At 41.4% G+C, this 22,866-nt stretch overlaps 1 protein-coding gene across 2 annotated transcripts; it reads right to left on the bottom strand.

The window, feature by feature from the left end:
* Positions 1-1,536: 1,536 nt before the first annotated feature.
* Nup54 (nucleoporin 54) lies at positions 1,537-22,866 on the bottom strand. 2 transcript variants are annotated; one of them, XM_048364036.1, is made up of 13 exons: positions 22,726-22,866; positions 22,107-22,268; positions 19,459-19,542; positions 19,218-19,367; positions 15,594-15,820; positions 14,441-14,628; positions 13,581-13,777; positions 12,114-12,168; positions 11,600-11,693; positions 5,768-5,875; positions 3,937-4,056; positions 3,198-3,308; positions 1,537-1,843 (listed from the first exon to the last, which is right to left on the bottom strand). In XM_048364036.1, exons 1-13 carry the CDS (start codon positions 22,790-22,792, stop codon positions 1,715-1,717), a joined length of 1,692 nt encoding a protein of 563 aa, XP_048219993.1. In that variant the 5' UTR covers positions 22,793-22,866; the 3' UTR covers positions 1,537-1,714. The 2 variants fall into 2 exon arrangements, with proteins under 2 accessions (XP_048219993.1, XP_048219992.1); XM_048364035.1 differs by lacking the exon at positions 22,107-22,268.

Genomic DNA, 22,866 nt, shown 5'->3' with positions numbered 1-22,866 from the left:
GTAAGTCTGTTTAGACCGCTGCAGTAACAGCTGACACGAGGAACAGAAAGCCATTCCTCCCAGTTCTGGAGACCGGGAGGCCCAAGGTGTGCGTGCTGGCAGACGCGGTTGCTGGCGAGGGAGGCTCGGGAAGCGTGGACCGACGGCTCCATCCTCACGACGGCCCACCTCACAGAGCACCGCCTCGCCATAGCACACCCAGCCTCAGGATTTCAGTCTGAAATAGTCTAAAGTGCTGGGCCCTAGCGCTCAGAAGACGCGAGGTCTTGCTGGAGATGAGATTAGCAGCTGCGCACACAGGGCCTGGGCTGGCTTCTTTACTTTTAAAGGCAGATCCTAAGGCCTTCCTGGCTGTGAAGAACTTCATGCTAGAGGATGAAAAGCGAAAGGGCTCCAGGGAGCCTCCTGTGCATGACTGTAGTCCTCCCCCGCTAGGCTGCCTGGGGGAACAGCCGTTCTCATCATCTTACTGTAAAGCAAAGTGCAGGGGAGGGAACGCCTCTCCCCAGACCTGGCTGCGCGTGGCACAGATGCACCTACCTTCTGAGCACACGCATACGAGGGAGGAAGAATTCCGCACACGGCTGAACTGCAACAAATGGGTAAGAAATGTGGACGGGGGAAGTGCACAGGACAGTAACCCATTTACACGCCATACATCAGCAAAACTCTAGCCACTAAATGGAAAGATGAGCTTTAAAAATCCCTAATCTCCTACCCAACGGCAAGCCAGTGCACCAGCTACAGAGAAGTCGCGTCGCGCCACTCGGAGGACGAGGACGGACTCTCAACACGGTGCGCCACCCTCACCAGCCCGCAGGACACAGCGAGAACCCCGGGACCGGCCTTGTCCGGCCTCCCCTAAAAGCCGAAGCAACACACAGAAGCGCAGAGTGGACAGCACTTCCAGAGGTGCCCCAACATTCAATCCAGGTCTACAGTCACGCTGGAATACTGTGTAAAATGGCATGACTCAGATTCCTGCCTTCACCTAACACTAATAGAGACATAAGCAGTTCTTCACCCTAGATGACTATCTTAAGAAAAATGACTCAACACTAACAATACTAATCATTACGAATTTTAGTGCTTGGGTACAGACATAAATGGTCTTCCTCAAAAAAATCCAAATAAAGTAATGAGACATTTATACAAAAGTAATTAAAAATTAAGAATTTATTTTAAAGTTTTCATATTTTTAGAAATAAAAAGTTTAAAAAACAAAAACTTTGCAGAAATGGTAATTTTGTTATATCCTAATTGTCTAGGTGTTCTGTAAATTAATATAAAAATATATTCTCAAATCTTTATAGAACAAAAAGAAAACCACATTAATCATTTAGATACTTTTGAATTTTCTTTACTCCTCCTACAGTTGAACTCATATAAAACTGATTTACACTCTGAAGTACAAATCTCCAGACGCCAAGTAATCACCCAATTTTGTTACGTGTAAACTTGATATACAAATTAACCACTGTAATTACGTGCAAAGTTGTTGTAAAAATGTACAAAAGTACATAGACTTTGGGGGAATTATATACTTCTCTTTTTTAGGCATAAGTCTTTGAAGAACTGTGAGGTGAATTTGCCAGTAATCTCAGAAATCCCAGCCAGGACAGGATCCTTCCTTTCTTTTTCTTCCAGGTGGTTACTATCTTGAGGAAGGCTGATGTAGTAAGAGAAAGCACAGACCCACAACCCAAGTTAATTGTCAACTAAAGACACCACCTCTGATGTGGATGGTTTCATTCAATCCATGTTCTACCAACTTGATATCTTCTAGATCATCTTTTATGATGCTAATCAAGTGGCTAAGACCTTCCTGTTGTTGTTTCAAATGCTAGAATTGAAGAAAATAAAACGTTAATAAAACATGAATGTGCTCAACTAAGCTTTTCACAGGACCTCTTTTTACTTTTACTAGCGATACAATACCTAGTAGCTACCCTAAATATAACAAGCATGCATATTTAAACGCTGAAAGTATCATTGCCAATAATTTTATATGTATATAAATTATATCTTTCAAGCCTTTTATCAACTTTTGACCAAAGCAAACCAAATGTATATTAAAGCAGAATTCAAAACTGAGCGCTGGTGGCTCACGCCTGTAATCCTAGCTACTCAGGAGGCTGAGATCGAAAGATTACAGTTCAAAGCTAGCCTGGCTAGGAAATGCCGTGAGACTCTTATCTCCAATTAACCACCAGAAAACCAGAAGTGGCGCTGTGGCTCAAGTGGTAGAGTGCTAGCCTTGAGCAGAAGAGCTCAGGGACAGTTGCACAGGCCGATTTCAAGCCCTATGGCCGACCCAAAAAACAAAAACAGAACTCAAAGAAGGCCCTTAAATATAGATGATGAGTAAAATAATTTCGAAAATAGAATTTTGAGTGATGTTAGTAACTGCTATCATTTTAAGTAGTCCTTCCCATGTGCTTAGTATTATCTTAACAGCTTTACTGGTATCAGCTTGTACTTCATTTAGAACAGAGTATTGTGAGGGTACTCAGAATAATTTCTATAGTTAGGGAAATGACATACCTAAGTAAGCTGCCTAGGGTCATAGAGTAGTTAGGATTTGATTTCCCAACAACATATTGCTTTTCATTGTTTTCAAAGGTAAGTGGTTTCATAGTCCTATCTTACATAAACTTTAAAAGTACAGCTTTGTGTTATGCTGGTACTATTTATTTCAAGTGCTTACTGGAGTTATGTATTGAAACATAAAGCAGCAGCACCTATTCCAGAGCACATAATACTGGGGTCGCTGCTTAGGACGGACTGAAATCCTCACAGCGGGCAGCGGTCCTAACTGCGTGAAGACAGGTGGTATCGAAGCTCCCCAGCCTCCTCCTGCAAGGTGAGCCTCGAGATCAAGAACACAGAGGCTCTGTCTGCTTTGGCACGTTCTCACGCACGCTTATTTTGTTTCTACGTGCGTGCTGGTTCTGGGGCTTGAACTCAGGGCCTCAGCACTGTCCCTGAGCTTTTTCACTCAAGGCTAGCTAGCGCTCTGCTACTTGAGCTACAGCTCCACTCCAGCTTTTTGCAGGTCTCATGGACTTTCCCGCCTGGGCCGGCGGCTTTGAACTGTGTTCCTCAGATTTCAGCCTCCTGAGTCACTACGATTTCAGGTGTGAGCTACTTTGTTTAATGAATAATAGCTATCCTACTGGACTTGTAGTGACACCTACCTGCTTGATTTCTCGTAACAGATCTGCATCTACATAATACCTCTCTTCAGATTTGACTGCTCCAAAATGATTCTGCATCCTGATCTGGGACATCAGTTCATTTAGTCGGCCCTGAAAACGAATCAGAATACAGCAGCTAACGAGAGCAACCACGTTGTTCATGTGCAGCACGGGGTGTGAATCCAGAGCTGAACGGCGGAGCCATGCCGCCTGGTTTCACTTCCTGCCTGGGTGGAGGTGCAGCCGCGCCCTTGCTGGCCTCTGGAGGTGGCTGGGGTGGCAGCGCGGGCCACCAGGCTCAGCTTCTTCCCGGCAGGGGGCGGTGGGCGTTCCCGCCCTGGCTCACAGCCTCGCCCTAGCTCGGGCGACCCCGGCAGCGACTGGTTGAGAAGGGGTCTTATGTGGCTGCCAGGCTGGCCTCCGGCCACAGTCCTGGCCATCCCAACCTCCCGATGAGCTAGGGTGACAGGCCCGGGCCACGGGGACCCATGGGGATCGTTTCTTAAAAAGATGGGTTCAAGAGCATGTGGGGCTCAAATGCTCAACTGCCAGCGCTGAGCGAAAGACAAGCCAAAACTGAGAGTTTCATTACAACAAAACAACTGAGTGTAAACTTCCTTTCTAAAGTGAAGAGAGCAAGGATGAATAAACGCAACTATTCAGACTCTGAAGACCACTTAGCACTTTCCTAGGATCCGCCTGAAAATGAGCTCTGGCTTTAGATCTTCCAGGTGCTTACCTTGAACTGAGTCGGTGCATTCAGTTCACACTGAATTGTGTCTAGCTGAACCCGCAGCTGCTCCTCATCAGCTTGGATGGCATAGCCGCTCTTTCTTTGAATTTCCTGTTTGATGAGTACCTGTACAGAGAAACGTTACCGGGACTAGTCAGAATCATCTCCTCAGTTATGCAAGTCATCTTACTACAACTGCTAGCAACAATCAGTTGAAAGCTATACCAACAACACGGCAAGACCCGACGGTGGTGTCCACACTGTGATTGGGGTGGCAGGAGGAAGGGACATGCGGCTTTTGTTAATAACTGGGAGGTTTGGACTCAGAGCCCCAAGCCTGCTCCCCTGCTTGCTCAACTGCCAAGCCATAAAGCCACGTCGCCAGCCCGGCATTATTTCTAACATGGAAATGTTTATCATTCAGCTTCCTTTTATCTTTATAACTTTTGAAATTTTAACGGAGTGCCATTTTTTAAATTATATATTTAATAAACTTTTGTTCTATGCAGCATTTGCCTAGAATACTATGTATATTTGAAATTTTCACAGTGGTTAGAATTTCCTCATACTTGGTAGGATTATTTATTTTTAAATTTTTATTGTAACAGTAATGTATGTTTTTTTTTTTTTTGCCAGTCCTGGGGTGTGGACTCAGGACCTGAGCACTGTCCCTGGCTTCTTCCCGCTCAAGGCTAGCACTCTGCCACTTGAGCCACAGCGCCACTTCTGGCTTTTTCTATATATGTGGTGCTGGGGAATCGAACCCAGGGCTTCATGTATATGAGGCGAGCACTTTTACCACTAGGCCATATTCCCAGCCCTGTAACAGTGATGTACAGGTAAGGTAATACATTTCATTCTCATCAGTGTCACCCCGCCCTCACTTTCTCCCAGTTTCCCCCTCTCTTCCCTTTCCCTCAAATTGTATACCTAGTTCATTTCCAACAGTGCCTAGTGAGTATCACTGCTGAACGGGTTCACCCTTCACTGTTTCTGCGACTCTTCCTCCCCCCTTGCAGCTAGGAGTCTCCTGATTTTTCCCACCTGTGCTGGCCTTAAATACCAAGTCCATATCTCAGCCTCTTGAGTAGCTAGGATTACAGGGATAAGTCACTGGCACCTGGCTAAAACTGTAACAATAAAAAAAAAATTAGGTAACATAATGCCAGTTTATTAAAAAAGTTACATAAGGTCTGAGGTTCATAAAGGAGTGAGCCCAGGGCCTAGCGCATGCCAGGGTAAAGAATCTACCACTGAGCCACACCCTAGCTTCAAAGGTTTTTGTTTGGTTCTTGTGGTTGTGAGGCTTGAACGCAGGTGTGTGTGTGTGTGTGTGTATCAAATGTTCTCTCATTCTTAAGACAGTGCTTGACTGAAGTTCACTGTCCTGTAGTTTCCATGCACATTCATGTGAATGCACACAGACCTCAAATACAGCCCCCCCCCCATGCCCCAAGAGCTGTTGCTCTTATAATTTCAGTTTTCTCCATTAACCTGGAAGTTGTTTTTTAATTATTAATAACTATACTCTTTTTCTAAGTCAAAATAAACTGTATTTTATGAAAACCAGTCATCAGTGACTTTATACATGCTCCCCTTGCACAAAGATGCTTTATTTCAATTTTCCCTCATACTAAGATATATTTCAGGTATTTTTCACTTCAGAACATTTTATTCTCTTCACTCAACCTTGTGTAAGATGGGAATCTTTAAATTTCTAAGTTTTACAAAGGGAGTTTGGTTTCACTTCCAGACTATTAAGCCTTTTTTCTATTATACCTGTTGCATATTTCACACATACTGTCTTATAAATGTTGAAAAATATCAAAATGACTACCTGTAAAGTTCTATGGGACAGATCCATGAGTTTCCTTTTGTACTGTGCAATTTTGGCCATGGTTGTAGTCTGATTCTTTTGTAATTCACTAATATCTTCAGATATGATCTGTTGGAAAAAAAATACTTTTAGAACTCACTATTCTGCTCCAGGCTGGGATTACAGACATATGCCACCACACTGGCTGAAAAACATGTTTTTCAGGTAAATTAATTATGGATATCACAACTATTTAACAGGTTCACCTATATGTAAAGTCCAATTCAGAAATGTTTTTTCATCTTCCAAATACAAAGTCTTGATATTTTATGTTCCTTCTCTTATTATAAAAGTACCAAAGATTTCTTTAGAGCTTCGGAATATTCAGTGATAAGGCAATATTATTGTAAAAGAACGGAGGGTGATGCCCCCCCCCCCCCGCCACAGCCCAAGCGACTGAAGCCAGCAAGTATAATACAGTCCAACAGAAGGGTTACAGAGTACATGGGAGGAATCAGAGTGCAGAAAGGAAAAAAGATACTCAGATGTCTATTCCTTTCCATTTTGCTTTTTTTTGGTGCCAGTATTGGGCTTGAAATCGGGGCCTGAGCACTGTTCCTTAAACTTCTCTGCTCAAGGGTAGTGCTCTACTACTTGAGCAACGGTCCCACTTCCAGCTTTTTGCTGGCTAATTAGAGATAAAGGAGTCTCACAATCTTTAGATCTCAGCCTGAGTAGCTAGGAGGAACCACCTACACCCAGCCACACCTCTGCATTTTTATTTGTTCTCTGTCCTAAACTCTTATTCTGCTGTATGAAACCGTAACAGACGACTACGAAGTCTCCCTGTTCCGTTAAAGCAGCCCAGTCAAGTTTAATCTCATACTTGCCCCTGTCTTAAGCACTGTATACCAATGGCTTACATCAACAGGCTCTAGGAAAGAAAATCAAGACTGCAAGACATTTTAGCACATGGGCACATAGGTGGACAACATGTGCCCACTAACTCTTAAAAGAAATGGATACCAGGATATTAGGAGGAACAAAATTAGGTAGCCATAATACCATCATGGTATTAATAGCTAAAAATTAGTGAAAAGAGAATACATAGGATTTTTAAAAAGAATGCTCAAAAACTGTTTTTATTTCTTGGAAACTTTTTTTTATGGTGCTGATCCTGGGGCTTGAACTCACACAGGGCTAGTGCTCTACCATTTGAGACACACCTCCACTTTCTTTTAAAACTATTCTGAAAGACATAAAATAATTATAAAATCCTCCGTGATTAAAGATATAAACTATTCATAAATGAAGTGTTTAAAAATTCAGTTTCCCACAGATTGGTCATTACATTTAGCAATTACAACCCAAATTATAGCAATGTGAAAACCTTTATTTTTTGTGGTACTAGGGTTTGTTCTCAAGGCTTTGAATTTAACAAGGCAAGTAGGTACTTGCCATAACTCCAGCCCTGCTTCCAAAAATCCTTATGGGAGAATAAAGATCCACAAAGAGCTTAAAATAAACTGAAATTTAATCTAGTAGATAATAAGATCTATCAAAACCCATGAGAACTTTAAAAAAGTGAAGCTAGTATGAGAACAGACCAACTGGCCAGTGAAAACAGTGAGGGTTTATAGACATAGAGCTCTCACATATAAACACGACATCAACTAAATGCTCAATGTGGGCAAATCAATTTTTTTTTTTTTACAGATGATATTCAAGAGATGGATCCATTATTTAGAGAAAATAAAGGCTTGTACACACATGAATAAAGGGTAACTGTACAATGACAGAAGATGTATGAAAGTTAAACTCAGAAATGCTAAGGGGGAAAACAAAATTCTTACCTGACAAGAGCTTGTAGGGTATGATTTAAATAGCCCCTTCTCTCCCTAATCACAGGGTAAAATAGTGGATAGCCATCACTACACCCAACTGGAGGAATTCTATTCAACTAAGGATACCAAAGACAAGAGATGAGAAACAGGATATTTGCAATGTTAAAAACAAATGGGGATGAAAATCTAAAATGGTAATGGGCACTGGTGGAGACAGAATGGGGAAACTACAGTCTGAGGCCTCCTCGGGCAGAAAGGTCTGCAAGGCTCCTTCCTACTCCATAGCTGGTACAATGACGTGTTTGCACCTGTCACATCCCAACCTTCATGGGAGGAAAGTCCCAGATTCCACCTCCCTCGAGGGAAGCCGGGAGTCCAGAAGCATGTCTGTGACCCCAGTAACAACACAAGGCCTGGGAGTCGGCAGATCAACTCAGGTGAGAGCCTGTGCGGGCAGAGACCCTCTTCTAAAAGAAACCAGCAGGGCTGGGAATATGGCCTAGTGGCAAGAGTGCTTGCCTCTTACACATGAAGCTCTAGGTTCGATTCCCCAGCACCACATATATGGAAAACGGCCAGAAGGGGCGCTGTGGCTCAGATGGCAGAGTGCTAGCCTTGAGCGGGAAGAAGCCAGGGACAGTGCTCAGGCCCTGAGTCCAAGGCCCAGGACTGGCCAAAAAAAAAAAAAAAGAAAGAAAAAAGAAACCAGCAAAGCCCAGGGCGGGAGGTGTGGTCTAGGACAATAGCACTAACAAGCTCCGGAGGACCTCAGTTCAAGTCCCAGAACCACCAAAGAGGGGAAAATCACTTTGTCATTTATGTTAGGTGTCACAGTGCCCGTACCCCTTGGCTTGCAAAAATTACTGTAATTTTACCTTGCTTTGGGGACAACATTTGCTTTTTGGGAGTCATACTGTATTTTTACCAAATTAAGGGCACACAACAATCAACAAAACTGATGTTGGCACGGAACTGAAAGCTTCTCTGCACCCACTGAGCTGTGTTATGGATGTGTGGGAATTACATTTTTTAAACTTGTGATTGGTCAAAACCAGTGTGAGTACAGCAGACTCACTGCACTGATGCTCACATGTAATGTATGAAAGTGGATACTAGTTAAGTAGAAAAATGGTTAGCTGCAAGGTGAGTGGTTAGGGGAAGGACGAATACAGATGGGTCGATGGATTCATGATTGCAGTTAGGAGTATTTTAATCGAGAACGAGCAAACAGTCAAAGCAGATAAATGATGTCCTGTAACTGGGAGTTGGACAGGGGTAGGCAAGTAAGTGTAGGTAAGAGATGGAGAGAAAAATGGGGAATGGCTAATGGTTATGGAACTGCAAGTGATAAAATGTTCTCAAATTGATCAGAGCGACACAGGCACAACTTTGAACTAAAAACCATTAGAGGGCTGGGCATATGGCCTAGTGGCAAGAGTGCTTGCCTCGTATACATGAAGGCCCTGGGTTCAACTCCCCAACACCATGTATGCAGAAAACGGCCAGAAGTGGCGCTGTGGCTCAAGTGGCAGAGTGCTAGCCTTGAGCAAAAAGAAGCCAGGGACAGTGCTCAGGCCTAGGTCCAAGCCCCAGGACTGGCAAAAATAAATAAATAAATACAAATAAAAACCATTAGAACATATGTTTTAAGTGGTTGAATTGTATGAGATGTCAACTGCATCTCAATAAAGCTGTATAAAAAGACATTACATAAATAGAGTGTGGCTCAAGTAGTAGAATGCCAGCCTTGAGCAAAAAAGCTTACTGGCACAAAATAAATAAAAATAAAAAGGAGTATTAAGTAATAAAGGTAAATTTGACCAAGTAAACATAATCCTAGGTAACAAGAGAAGTTCAGTAGGCATGAAGCAAAAACTGATAGAATTGAAAGGAGAAATGACAAGTTCACAACTACAACCAGACTTCAACTCCCCTCTCACAACAGTTGAAACTGGTAGGCAGAAAAAAACAACACAAAGAACTGAATCTCATTAACACTAAGTTCCACAGAATACTCTTTTCAATGTTCCTGAGTTATATAACATGAATTATGCTAGCAATTAAAACCACACAGTTCTCAGATCATAATAGAACTATACTAGAAAGCAATAAAATGCTAAGAAAAATCTCCAAACACTTAGAAATTAAGACATACTTTAAAACGCAACAGTCAAAATTAACTCTAAAGGGAAATAAATATTCTGAACATCAAAAATGAAAAGATGGTTTGAGTAGTGATGGTTCATGTCTATCAGGCAGCTTGAGGAAAACACTTTTGAGATTCCCTCTCAACCAATAGCTGGTGTGGTGACTTGTTCTTGCCATCCCAGCTTGTGGGACACCTAAACAAGAGGATTAGGGGTCCAGGGTATCCCAGGCATAAACAAGGAGAACCTATCCCCAAAAGAAGGAAAGCAGAAAGAGCTGGGGTACGGCTCAGTGGTAAAGCACTTGCACAAGTGAGGCCCAGAATTCTAACTCCACTACCACCAAAAAAAAATTATATGTAAATATACAATTATATGTATAGGTATGTATACATATCCATTTCTATATGTATATATATTTGTGCATGCATGTATAAAATTACATAACCAGGGGGCTGGGAATGTGGCTTAGTGGTAGAGTACTTGCTTAACATGCATGAAGCCCAGGGTTTGATTCCTCAGTACCACATAAAGAGAAAAAAGCCAGAAGTGGCACTGTGGCTCAAGTGGTAATGCTAGCCTTGAGCAAAAGCAGCTCACGAACAGTGCCCAGGCCCCAAGTTCAAGCCCCAGGACTGGACAAAAAAAATTTTTTATACTCAGGTATATTGGCATATACCTGTAACATATACGTCTTTGCGCTTGGGGGACTCTAGAAGAAGGATTTCCAGTTTCGGGCCAGCTGGGCTACATAGACCCTATCTCAAAATCAAGAGAAAACATCCAAGTGTGAAGATTTGTAGGATTTAGCTAACGTGACGCTTAGAGGGGAACAGTACGAAATGTTTTTATTAGAAAAGAAGGATCATGGGGCTAGGAATGTGGCCTAGTGGCAAGAGTGCTTGCCTCGTATACATGAAGCCCTGGGTTCGATTCCCCAGCACCACATATATAGAAAATGGCCAGAGGTGGTGCTGTGACTCAAGATGTAGAGTGCTAGCCTTGAGCAAAAAGAAGCCAGGGACAGTGCTCAGGCCCTGAGTCCAAGGCCCAGGACTGGCAAAAAAGAAAAAAAAGAAAAGAAGGATCATGTATCAACCATGTACACTTCTACCTTAAGAAGCTAGAAAAACAAATTCAAAGCAAGAAAATTAAAGGAAGTAACAAGACCAGAAATTAACAGAACTTGAAAACAAAAAAACTGGGGAAAAAAACAGTAGAACCAAACCTCACTCTGAAAAGATGAATGAAATGGACAAATGTCTAGCAAGAATAGCTTTGCTGGTGTGACTATGAAGAACTCTAAATGGAAGAGCTCTTCTTTAAAGCCAGGTGCAAGTAATCCTAGCTACTCAGGAAGCTGAGATCTGAGAATCATGGTTCAAATTCAAAGCCAGTCTGAGTAGGAAAGTCCATGAGACTGATCTCTAATGAACTACCAAAAAAGATGGAATGTAGAGCTATGGTTCAAGTGGTTAGAGCACTAGTGTTGAACAAAAAAACTCAGGGACAGTTTCCTAGCTCAAGTTCACACTCCAGCACCAAAAAACAAAAACAAGAAACTTTAGTCACATGCTAGTCAGTACTCTAGTCAACTCACGCCTAACATAATGAAGGGCCAGGAAACTCTTAGGAGAAACCATACTAGAATTTTAGAATACAAAAATGTTTATGATATCCAAAAATTGTGGTTGTTACAAGAAGTTATACAGGAAGCAATGCCAGGAAAAAAATGGTGTAAACAGTAACAAGGCAGACACTGGATCTATGTATTGAGAAGACAATAACATACACAGCAAAATAAGTAAATAGAATCCCTCTCTCTATCCCCAGTATTAGAGAACGAACAGCTAACCACTTACGTCTAATCTGGTCTGATGCTGCTTAGTCATCTGATCTTGAACCTTCAGTCTCCGTAGCAGTTCTTTGAAACCCACCATGGGTACAGGGATTAACCTAAAATGCAAGTATCAACATTTAGGTCTGAGGCCTAATAACACAAAAAAATATGCAGGAGGTAAACACTTACACAGTAACAGTCAAGTAATTTTACATCAAATTTTTAGATCTATGATTACAAAAGTAGATGTTAGTCTAGTCAACCTCCCTTGCTTGCAAAACAATAGTTTTGTGAAAAGAAAACTTTCATCGTTTAAATGCAAATATAGTTAGGGGACCAGCACTCAAGATTTCTCTTTCCCTAGCTCATACCTTAGTGTCACTGCACTGTGGTAGGTATGTTTTTAAATATGATGGTGAAGATGAAAGTAAACTCTTCTCAAATGTAAGAATTAAAGTTAATAGCTCAGCTCACATTTGTTGGCTTTCCTAGTAGTAAATATTAGTTTATACATATTTAGATGAAGATACACTTACTTTTCAGAATCAGGGTTATCCACCTTGGCTTGTTCCCAAATGATAGGATCAACACCTACCACAAAGAAAAATTATTTTTTCTATAACAATTTTCTATGTTTATGATATTTATATGGGTAAGGCTTCCTAAAGTAAAACCCCAAACTCAGAAGCTGTAATAAAAAACAACTGTCAAACATGATCACTGTAACATTGAAAAATTTTTGTCAGATAAAACTAAAGTACAGGTTGAAAGGCTATATATAATCTAAAGGCTAATCGGTTTGCTTCTAGAGTATATATATAGGAACCCTATATATAAAAAGACAAAGATTCTAATAGAAAAGGGGAAAATAGTTTAGGTAATTAACAAAAAAAAATGTGGCTAATAAACAGAAAAATGCAGATTAAAACAATTTAATGGCAAAAAAAAACCCCCAGCAAAATCACACTTTCCTATGAAGAATGTAAACAACATCTTTCTTTGAAGGGCAATTTAGTACGATCACATTACATATTTGACATACATGATATCGACTCAATTTCTGGAGCAGAGCTCTATTCTAAAAAAGTAGACACCCATGTTTGCAAACACATATTTACAAGGAAGTTAAGTGCTGCAGTTTTATAATTCTGAAAACATAGGCCAGGCACTAGTGGCTCATACCTGTAATCCTAGCTCAGGAGGTTGAGACCTGAGGATCATATTTCAAAGCCAGCCTGGGCAAAAAGGACCATGAGACTCTTATCTCCAATTAAACAAAAAAATGCCAGAAGAGCTGTGGTTCAACTGGCAGAATGCTAGCCTAGAGCACAAAAAACTCAGGGACAGCACCAGGCTCAGAGTTCAAGCCCTAGGATCAGCAAAAGAAAGAAAAAGAAAACAGAAACAACACTAAAGCTAATGTAAAATAAGTACAATACTAATACTATCTGGTGTTTAAACAGAACAAACTTTGTTTTCATGTACTGATATGAAAATTACTAAGAAATACTAGAAATAAAAAGGAAATGGGCAGTGAACTGTGCTGAATTCTTTGTTCACAGTAACTACATCATGAACATCAGCTAACATTTTAAATCACAGATAAAGGAATTGAATTCAATATATTATTAATAGTTACTTCTAGGGAAGAGATAAAGGAGAATATCAAGTAGACTACTTAGGCTATATGTAATTGTTCACAACGAGAACAGATTCAGGTTAACTTTAATACTCCGTTAAAAGGTAAGGTAGAAAAATTAAAATATTACAAGTGAATTACCAATGGCCAGATGACTTATGGACTATTTTTACTTCATCGTGTCCGCAATTTTTTATTAAAAATTATTAGATAATTTTTTTATCACGAGTGAAGACAAAACTATGTCCCCTAAATAAGGAGCCATAAAATAAGTTCATTTAGGTTTCATTAACATTAATAACCGAAAGAGGAGGATCATTTCAAAAGGTTTCATTTTCTCAACTCTATGATCCTAGAAACATACCAGCAGGAGGATTCTGTAAAAGCTGTTTGATCTGTGCAGGAGAGAGTTCTGTTCTTGTCATAGAAAGTGTGACACCAAGTTGCTGCAACTGGGTTTTTATATTGGCTTGTTCAAAATGGGCATAGAGTGTTGTAGCTGGGACTCTTCTTGAGGTACCATTAGGAGAACGCTCAACAACATAAATGACAACTTCTGTCCTGGAGAAAAACAACCAATTTGCAAGATATTAAGCACATAACTCATAAACCCTAATATCAACACAGGATATGATTTTAGAAGGGTGTTTAGCTGAATTCAGAAACAGTTCCAACAAGGAATTACAATGTTTTCCCATAAATCTTAGAAAACAGACTTGCATGCTATGTTGACTTGTAAATGAATACAGATCTATAGAGTGTAATGGGCTACTTTTTTGCAAGCAAGACCCAAGAAGTAAAATCTGATTGCCTTATTGTATCTCACTAATAAATAATGCAAATTCATCTAACTTTAAATACCCTGAAATAAATGTCTTGTTGCTGAAACTAAAATTATAAATAGGACAAAGGAAGTAATTGTAGTAAAACATGAATAAACATGAATAGTAATCAGTTAATAAAACTCTCCAGTAACATCTTTGTGGCAGCATATAATTTGCACACAGCCTCAGTAAATGTCTCCTCCAGACCCTGAATGAAAATGTACAAAATTATTAGTATCTAATAAAAGAAAAAACCTTTTAAACAAGTACTTCTATAAACACTGGATAATAATAGCTGAGTAATAATACTCCATTCTAAAATGTAATTTGTATTTCAGCAACAAAAACATTTTCTTTGGACCATGGCATACAACATACAGGGCATTAAGGGTGTACTCACTGATCATCTGGCAGTGTTTTCATGCCCTCTACATTTACAGTAAGGGTCTGGTTTCCGCCCAAAACTTTATGAAGTGATTCTACCAACTGCTGTTGTTGATTTCGAATATCTGCTTCTTTTTTGTTGAAAACTAAAACCACTAGACCATCTTCATCTTTATTATTGGGCATACAACTATAACCTACAGCCTGTAAAATGACAAAATAAATTACATAAAAATATGTACAGACCTTGCATGTTTAAGTTTAAAAACTACTGAAATAGGAAAAATAGATTAATATCTGATAAATGGAGTAATTGTACCCATCATTCCTTATCTGAAGAAGACCTCACATTCTTAAAGAAAAATTGTATTAACTGAGAATAAAATAAAGCTAGATACCAGTGGCTTCATGCCTGTAATTTTAGCTACTCAAGCCTGAAATCTGAAGCTGGGTTGGTGTATCCTAGTAATTTCAGCATTCCAGAGGCTCAAGTAGGAGAATCATGGGTTCTAGGACTGCCTGGTGTACAGACTAAGTTCAACACCAGCCTGAGTTATAGAGTAAGATCTTGTATTAAAAGGAATAGTAGGTGAATATTTATACAGCATGATCAAGGCCTTCGGTTCACTATCCAACCTCAGGGAAAAAGGAAAAAAAAATTGGAATACACTGCCACTGACCTACATATTCCAACTGACTGATGAACAGGTGACCTGAAGCCAAATTTAAATTAGCCAAAGAATCAGAGAGATTTTTTTAAAAGGTAGTGTGTGTGATATTATTTTATTGCCTTTGATATCTAGCTACATGTAACAAGGTTAAACATGCCTATGAGAACTCTTGTCCACGGATGGGCATCCCTTTCTTGGCCAATGTTATATGAAAATATCCAATTTTGAATGCTGTTTAACGTGTCCAAAACACCACTGTCCCTCTATAGCATTTTTCCCTCAGTTGTAAATCTCATTCTAGTCTTACCTCCCTTTCAGATATTCTGCTTACTCTAGAACCATGGCATGAAATTCACTTTGAATTTCTATTTTTTGGATTTTTAAATAAAAGTACTAAAGAACCACACAACTGTTTTCATGATGAAATTTTACTCTAAAACCAAGTTCTTGCTTATACTCTCTCTTTAAATGAAGATCAAAAATAGTATTAATACATACCTTAAATCGACAAAAGGGATTTTCTTGTGTAAATTCCACTGGAGGAATATTGTTGTTGAAATATCCTTTTCCTGTTCCCCAAAAGGCTTGCAGTTGATTCCATTTTGCCAAAATAGCATCTCTCTCATCTCCCAATAATGTTGGAGCAGAAAGAGCACTTGCAGTATTTATTAGTTGGTTGGACTGGGTAGGAGCTTGTGTAGGTTGACTGAAAAGACCACCTAACGCTAAAATGAGAAAAAATACTCAATTCATATCTTGATGTGTTTGGCAAAACAATGCCCCTACCCCCCCCAAAAAATTAGGTCTATAGCCTAATCTATAGAACCTGTATGTTACCTTAAATGGCAGAAAAGGACTTCTAAGATGTAAGTTAGGTGTGTTGCAACCGAAGACGTTCCTAGATTAACAGAGCTTGTGCAGTAAGTGTCCTTTAAAGTGGAGATGGAGCTCATCAAAATGATGAGAGGAGAGAGAGATGGTTGAGCACTTGTCCAGCATATAATTGGCCCTGGGTCCAATCACCTGTGCAGGTGTGTGTGCAAACAGACATGTATGCACGTGTGCGTGCATACACACAAAGGAAGAAGAGGCCAGAAGAAAAGCTGGGAGACTGGGAGCTGGTGCCTCACACTTGTAATCCTAGCTACTCAAGAGGTTGCAATCTGAGGACCACAGTTCAAAGTTAGCTGAGGCCTAAGTCTTAGCCTCTTATCTCCAATTAACTACTAAACTGGAAATGGAGCTTTGGCGCAAGTAGTAGAGCTCCAACCTTGAGCAGAAAAGGCAAAGGGACATCACCCTGATGTTGTTTTGAGTTCAAGCCTTAATACTGGCACAAACACACAGAAAGATAACAGAGGGTGAGTATAGTTGTGAACACTCGCAATCATGCCACTGCCACTTTCCAAAAAGAAAGAAAGAAAGTAAAAAAACATGCTGCCAAGGATATGGGGAAAAGGAAAGCTTTCATACTGTTGGTGGCCAGGTAAATTAGTCCAGCCACAGAAGTTTCTCAAGAAAGTAAAGTTGAGCTCAGGCATCTTGGCCAACAAGAAACTTGGGAGGTAGAGGCAGGATGATTACGACTTTGGGAGTAGCTGAGCTACATAATAAGTCCCTATCTAAAAAAGAAAAGATAAAAAACATAGAAAAATAGAATTAGCATATTAAAAGTTAACTTACAATAGAGATACTTGCACACTGTGTTGAAATTGTGACACTATTCAGATGGCAAAACACTGGTTAGGTAAGATAGGTAAATTAAGGGATCAGCCCTTGTGCCTACCAATGGATGGGTGGATAAAGATATAGCTGGTGCCACCTATAATCCTAGCTACTCAGGAGGTTGAGATCTGAGGATCTCAGTTCAAAGCTAGCTATCCCAGTCAGCAAAGTCCATGAGACTCTTACTTCCAGAAAAGAAGTGGCACCGTGGCTCAAGTGGTATAGTGTTAGCCTTGAGCAGAAAAGCTCAGGGACAGCACCCAGGCCAACAGACCAAGACCCATGACTGACACCAAAAAAAAAAAAAAAAAAGAAGAGAAAGAGGCTGGGAGTGTGGCTTAGCGGTAGAGTGGTTGCCCAGCATGCATGAAGCCCTGGGTTCGATTTCTCAGCACCACATACACAGAAAAAGCTGAAAGTGATGCTGTGGCTCAAATGGTACAAAGCCAGGGCCTGAGTTCAAGCCCCAGGACTGGCAAAAAAAAGGAAAAAGAAGCAAAAAGAAATGTGACATATGTACACAATGTAGTATTTAGCCACAATGAAAACCATGTCATTTTCAGGAAAATAGAACTGGAGATTACCAGGGTAATCAAAGTAATGTCAGACTTAAAAGACCTATATCACGTTTTCTCTCACAAGCAGAATACACACACACACACACACACACACGAAAGTAGAGGTATCTTTGGGAAGAAGACAAGTGAGAGTTGGGGACAAGAAAAAGTAATTTGGGAGTTGCATATGAACAAAATACATGATATACATGCAGAAAGATGTCATAATGATACCCATTATTTTGTATAATATACACTTAAAGGGGGGCAGGAGGTTTGGGAGCTAACAAGACACTAGCACTGGCTAAAAACAGAACAGTGTAAACATCAAGTGATAAAAGGAAAAAAGTTAACAAAGGATGTGCTTTTCTTGATAGAGTTATTTCAGGAATCAAGGTAAAAAGCACCATTTTTTAAACCCTAATGAATTAATGGATCTAGTAATGGCTGCTATCATCACTACAAAGACAGTCAAATGCCTCTTGATAAAAAAAATTCATTATCTTATGAAACAATGAACAAACGAAAACAAATATGTAAGTAAGTCCCCAAATCCAACTTAACTATTAAGAAATAGAGGGCTGGGAACATGGCCTAGTGGCAAGAGTGCTTGACTCGTATACATGAAGCCCTAGGTTCGATTCCCAAGCACCACATATATAGAAAACAGCCAAAAGTGGCGCTGTGGCTCAAGTAGCAGAGCGCTAGCCTTGAGCAAAAAGCAGCCAAGGCCCCGGAATGGCAAAAAAAAAAAAAAGAAAAAGAAAAAGAAGTATGTTAAACTATCTTACAAGAATGTAATGTTTTGCAATCTGAATGAAAAACTCTGGAAGACATGATTTAAGAAAAGGTAAAACTGAAAAAAAAAAAAAAGAAAAGGTAAAACTGAACATTATGGTTTTTACATACTTGAATGACAACGTTATAAATAAAAGCCAGGTACTAATGACTTATAGCTGCAATTCTAGCTACTTAGAAGTCTTAGATCTGAGGATCTTGGTTTAAAGCCAGCCCAGTCAGGAAAGTCCATGAGTCTCTTATCTAACTAGCTACACACACAAAATGAAGCCCAAAGTTTAGGAGTGGCACAAGTAGCAGAACACCAGCCTTAAGTGGAAAAGGCTAAGGGACAGCCATCAGGCAGAGTTTAAACCCAAGGAGTGGCAACAGAAAAACAAAACAGAACGAAAGGTAACCAGTCAAAAGAAGAAATCAGAGAGAGAGAGAAAAAAAAAAGATTGTAAAAGAAGTGACTTCAAGGAGGATGTGGTAGGTTTCTGAAGTGGCTGGCCAGAGTCCATCTCCAGACACAGTTACAAAGGGGGTTTGGTTTACTTTAATACAGTTCAGTCAGTTGTGTTCTTGTGCAGTCTCTCTGTTCATGTTATTTTAACAACAACGATTATAAACATAGGGTTACAGTAGTGTCCATTGGTAATCTTCCCTGCTGCCACACATGTGAAACATGAAAAGGAGCTTTTGGAATTGTTTGGAATATGTAATTCTTTAAAAAAAAATAAAAAGAGGCTAGCTGGTTGCTAGTGACTCAGGCCTGTAACCCTAGCTACTTAGGAGGCTGAGACCAGAGGACCATGGTAGGAACCCAGCCCGGGCAGAAAAGTCCCCATGAGACTATCTCCAACTAACCCTCAAAAACCAGAAGTGAAGCTGTGGCTCAATGTAGTAGAGCACTAGCCATGAGCAAAAGAGTTCATTGTCAGTGCCCAGGCCGTGAGTTCAAGCCCCATAACTGACCACAAAAAATTGACTCTACTAAAGTGTTTCAAGCTGATGTTAGCTATTGTGATTTTACGTTCAAAGATGAAAATCTCATACTCACTAGTTTGCTGCTGTTGCTGCTGCTGTGTATTGAATCCTCCAAATCCCAAGCCAGTTCCCAAACCAGTACCTAAACCAGTACTAGTTCCTGTTGCTGTGCCAAAACCAGTACCAAATCCAAAACCTTTGTTCTGAGTGCCACTGAAGAGTCCTTTGAATGAAAAACCAGACTTGCATAAGTTAAAAAAACAAATGATCTCTACCACACTTTGTTCTACAAATGACTTGGGCTAGCCTCTTACCAGTAGTGCCTGTATTTGTTGGGGCAGAAAAGCTGAATGCAGAACCTGCACTGGTCGATGTCGTCCCAAATCCTCCAAACCCTCCTAATTAAAAAACAATTTCAAAAAGCAAAATTATTTTGTATACATATAGCAATTTCTCTTTCAGTTTTCAGTTTTTCACTAAACATAAAAAAACCTTGGTCTACATTCCTTTCCCTTTCTTCAGCAACAATTTTTAAAAAACTATAGTGCCCATCAAGAAGTCAATGTACTGCAAGAGGTACACAACATAAGTAGTTTAAGTAGTAGTATCACAATGAAGAGATGGGGAAAATCCACAAGTGAAGGCAGTAGCAGAGAATGAAACAGGCCTCTCCATCACTGTGATAGTTCAGACAAATTTCACTTCTAGTATGTCTAGAAATATTTAATTTTAACTATATCTAACAACAAATGAATGGAATGGCATGCTATCCAATTTAAAATCGTGTTTTTTTTCAGTTACTGCCAATCTTTTGCTGATTATTAATGTTGTGTCAAAGACTTTCAAGATACATGCTTGCCATTAATGCCAATTATATCTTAGAGGTGGTTCCCCCCCGGGGCTTGAACTCAGGGCTTAGGTGCTGTCCCATCACTTTTTGTTTAAGGCTGGCACTCTACCACTTGAGTCACAGCTCTACTTTTGGCTTTTTGGTGGTCTCATGGATGTTCCTGTCGGGGCGAACTGACTTTTACCATCAATCCTCAGACCACAGCCTCCTGTGTGCAGAGGATTATAGTAGGGGTGCCGGGCATAGTATCAGCTAATTTTTTTTGGGGGGGGAGGGAGCAGTGGTACTAGGACTTTAACTGTCAAGACCCTAACTTTTAACCTCATCTATTTCTTTTAACAAGTTATATTCATCACGATTGTAACATAAAAGATTAAAAAACAATCACTTGCTATTAATTAAATTATGATTTAGAAAATTAGAATAGACTGAATGTTACATATGCAGGCACAACCCAAGAGTCTACTTACTTACAGGTTCTATCATAGTACTACAAACTAATCACATTTTGATAAAAGCACCAAGCATTAAACATTGCTGTTAATAACTTCAATACTCCTTCCTTTCATTTCTATGATATATTCTGAACTGACTACACACTAAAATACTAGTAACTTACCACGTTCCTAAATAACAAAAATATTTTATTCCTAATAGTGGTTCTGCACAGATAAAAAACAAAAAAAGTAACCTGGAATTTCGAGCAGATCTTTGCTAAAGGATATAATCATATGAAAGTAATCAAAGTAGTCATATTATCTCAACTCAAAACTTAGTGATACTTCCAATGACATGACATCAAGCAAATATCAATAGGTTTATTTACTGTTGAATTATGATGGGGGTAGTTTTATTTGGAAACATAAAATTCAAAATAATGTTTTACCCAGTGCCAATTTTAAGCAAACAACAAAAGGTAAACATACTACTAACACATGTGACCATTTCAAATATACCTTAGTGGGTAATTCCAACTTCTAAAATTTCAAATGGTTTTCAACTTAGATGCTAAGGTGATATTCACAATGCAGCAACAAATGAACAAAATACCCCACATTCCAAATAAGTCCACAGAAAGAAATGTCTACCAGGTGCATATAATTGGCATGGGCATAAGTGGCATAAAGTAAGAGAATATGGAGGATACATTCATATACGAGCAGCTGATGGAAAAGATTTGCCTATACAGTGACTGTAAAGTACATAAAAACCTATTTTGAATTTGGACACATACCCATTAGTCTGTATTCTGCAAACTTCTAATGAGCTTCAAACCACAAAGATTGGAAATGTCTTCATTTTGTTTTGCTTTGGCACTAGTGTTTGAGTTCAGGCCCTCTCACTTGCCAGACAGGCACTGTACTGCTGAGCCGCGCGTCCAGTCCCAAATATATTTCTGAATGAACATGAAGAGGTCTGTCTAGCCTACCTCTTAGAACTCAGTGTTACCTAGCAGAATAAACTGCTGAGAATCTCCCCACCCCACCCCCCAAAAAAAATCCAGTGTGTAGAGCCGGAGATCTTTTCTACAATTATGTATTTATAGTAAATGAATGCTATTGAGCTAACAAAAAAAGAGAGCTACACCATTCTACAGGTACGCTTTAAAAACAAGACGGGTTACTGCTGTTCGTATAAGACTTGTTTCTCTTGGAAACACAAGGACAATAAGATGAAATTCCAATGGAAAAAAATGTCGAAAAAAAAAATGAAAAATGACTGCGGGAGTCCAAGAATCTCTGGAGAATGATCCTGACTGTATAGCTTACGCTTTGGGAAGACGTGTCTGATAATTTGAAAGATACAGTCATTCTAAATTTAAAGAATATATATATATATTCATAAATATGCCCCAAATCCTTGTCAGGTGAAAGGTGTATTGTGCGATTAGGCTCAAGTTCAACAAGGCGGCCTCACCCTCAGCCCCCCCCGCCCCCCGAGCCCCCCTTTGGGCAGTCAGTCACGCGGGTCCGGCGGTCCCCGACGGAGGGCGGGAAGGAGGCCCGGGGGGGGGGGGGTCCCCCCGCGCCCGGGGACCCGCGCGCCCGCTCGCTATTCTTGGACTCCAGCTCCCGACACCGGCCACACACACACACGGCCCACGGCAGGTACCTGCGCTTGCCAGGCTGTTACCAAAATTGAACGGGGTCGCCGAGGTGGTGGAGACACCGAAGCTCCCAATATTAAAGTTCACCGCGGGGTTGGCGGCTAAGCCGAAACCCCCAAAGTTAAACCCGCCGGCGGTGGAGTTGGCGGTCTCCAGCCCCCCAAATCCTGATGGGGGTGCGGGCAGAGACACGGGGGGGGGGGGGGGGAAGAAAAGGGAAAGAGAGCGAGAGGCGGGTTAGAAGAGCCGGCAGGAGGGCCACCCCCGAAGGCGCCCCGGGGCGGCCCGAGGCCGCGCGGCGAGGCCCGCCAGGGCTCCGGCCGGGACGCGGCGGCGGCGGGGCGGCCCGGGAGACGGCGGCGGGGCGGCGGCGGGGCGCGCGGCCGGGGGACGGGGCGGGGAGCCGAGCCGGGGGCCCCCGGGGCCCCGCGCGGACGGACGCACGCCCGCACGCGCGGCGCGGCCCCGCCCCGCCCCTCCGGGGGGCCTCGGGGCCCGGCCGCCCGCCCGCCGCCCGCCCGCCCTTTTCAAACGCCGGGGCTTCCGCGCGCGCCCGCGCGGCCCGCGGGGCCGGGACTCCCCACGCAGCCCGGCCTGCCCGGGAGAAGGTCCGGGGGAACTCACCCGCGGGCGCCGCGGTGGCCGCGGCGGTGCCGGCCGTGCCCGAGGGAGTCCCGAAGTTGAAGGCCATGTCGCGGGAGCAGCCGAGGCCGAGGACCGACGCGCTGCTCCCGCGACGCCCAGCCCGGCCCGGCGCACGCCTCT

The sequence above is a fragment of the Perognathus longimembris genome, chromosome 16 (genome assembly GCF_023159225.1).
Source record: "Perognathus longimembris pacificus isolate PPM17 chromosome 16, ASM2315922v1, whole genome shotgun sequence".
Taxonomy (NCBI): domain Eukaryota; kingdom Metazoa; phylum Chordata; class Mammalia; order Rodentia; family Heteromyidae; genus Perognathus; species Perognathus longimembris.
This window is presented reverse-complemented; position numbering and strand designations above follow the sequence as displayed.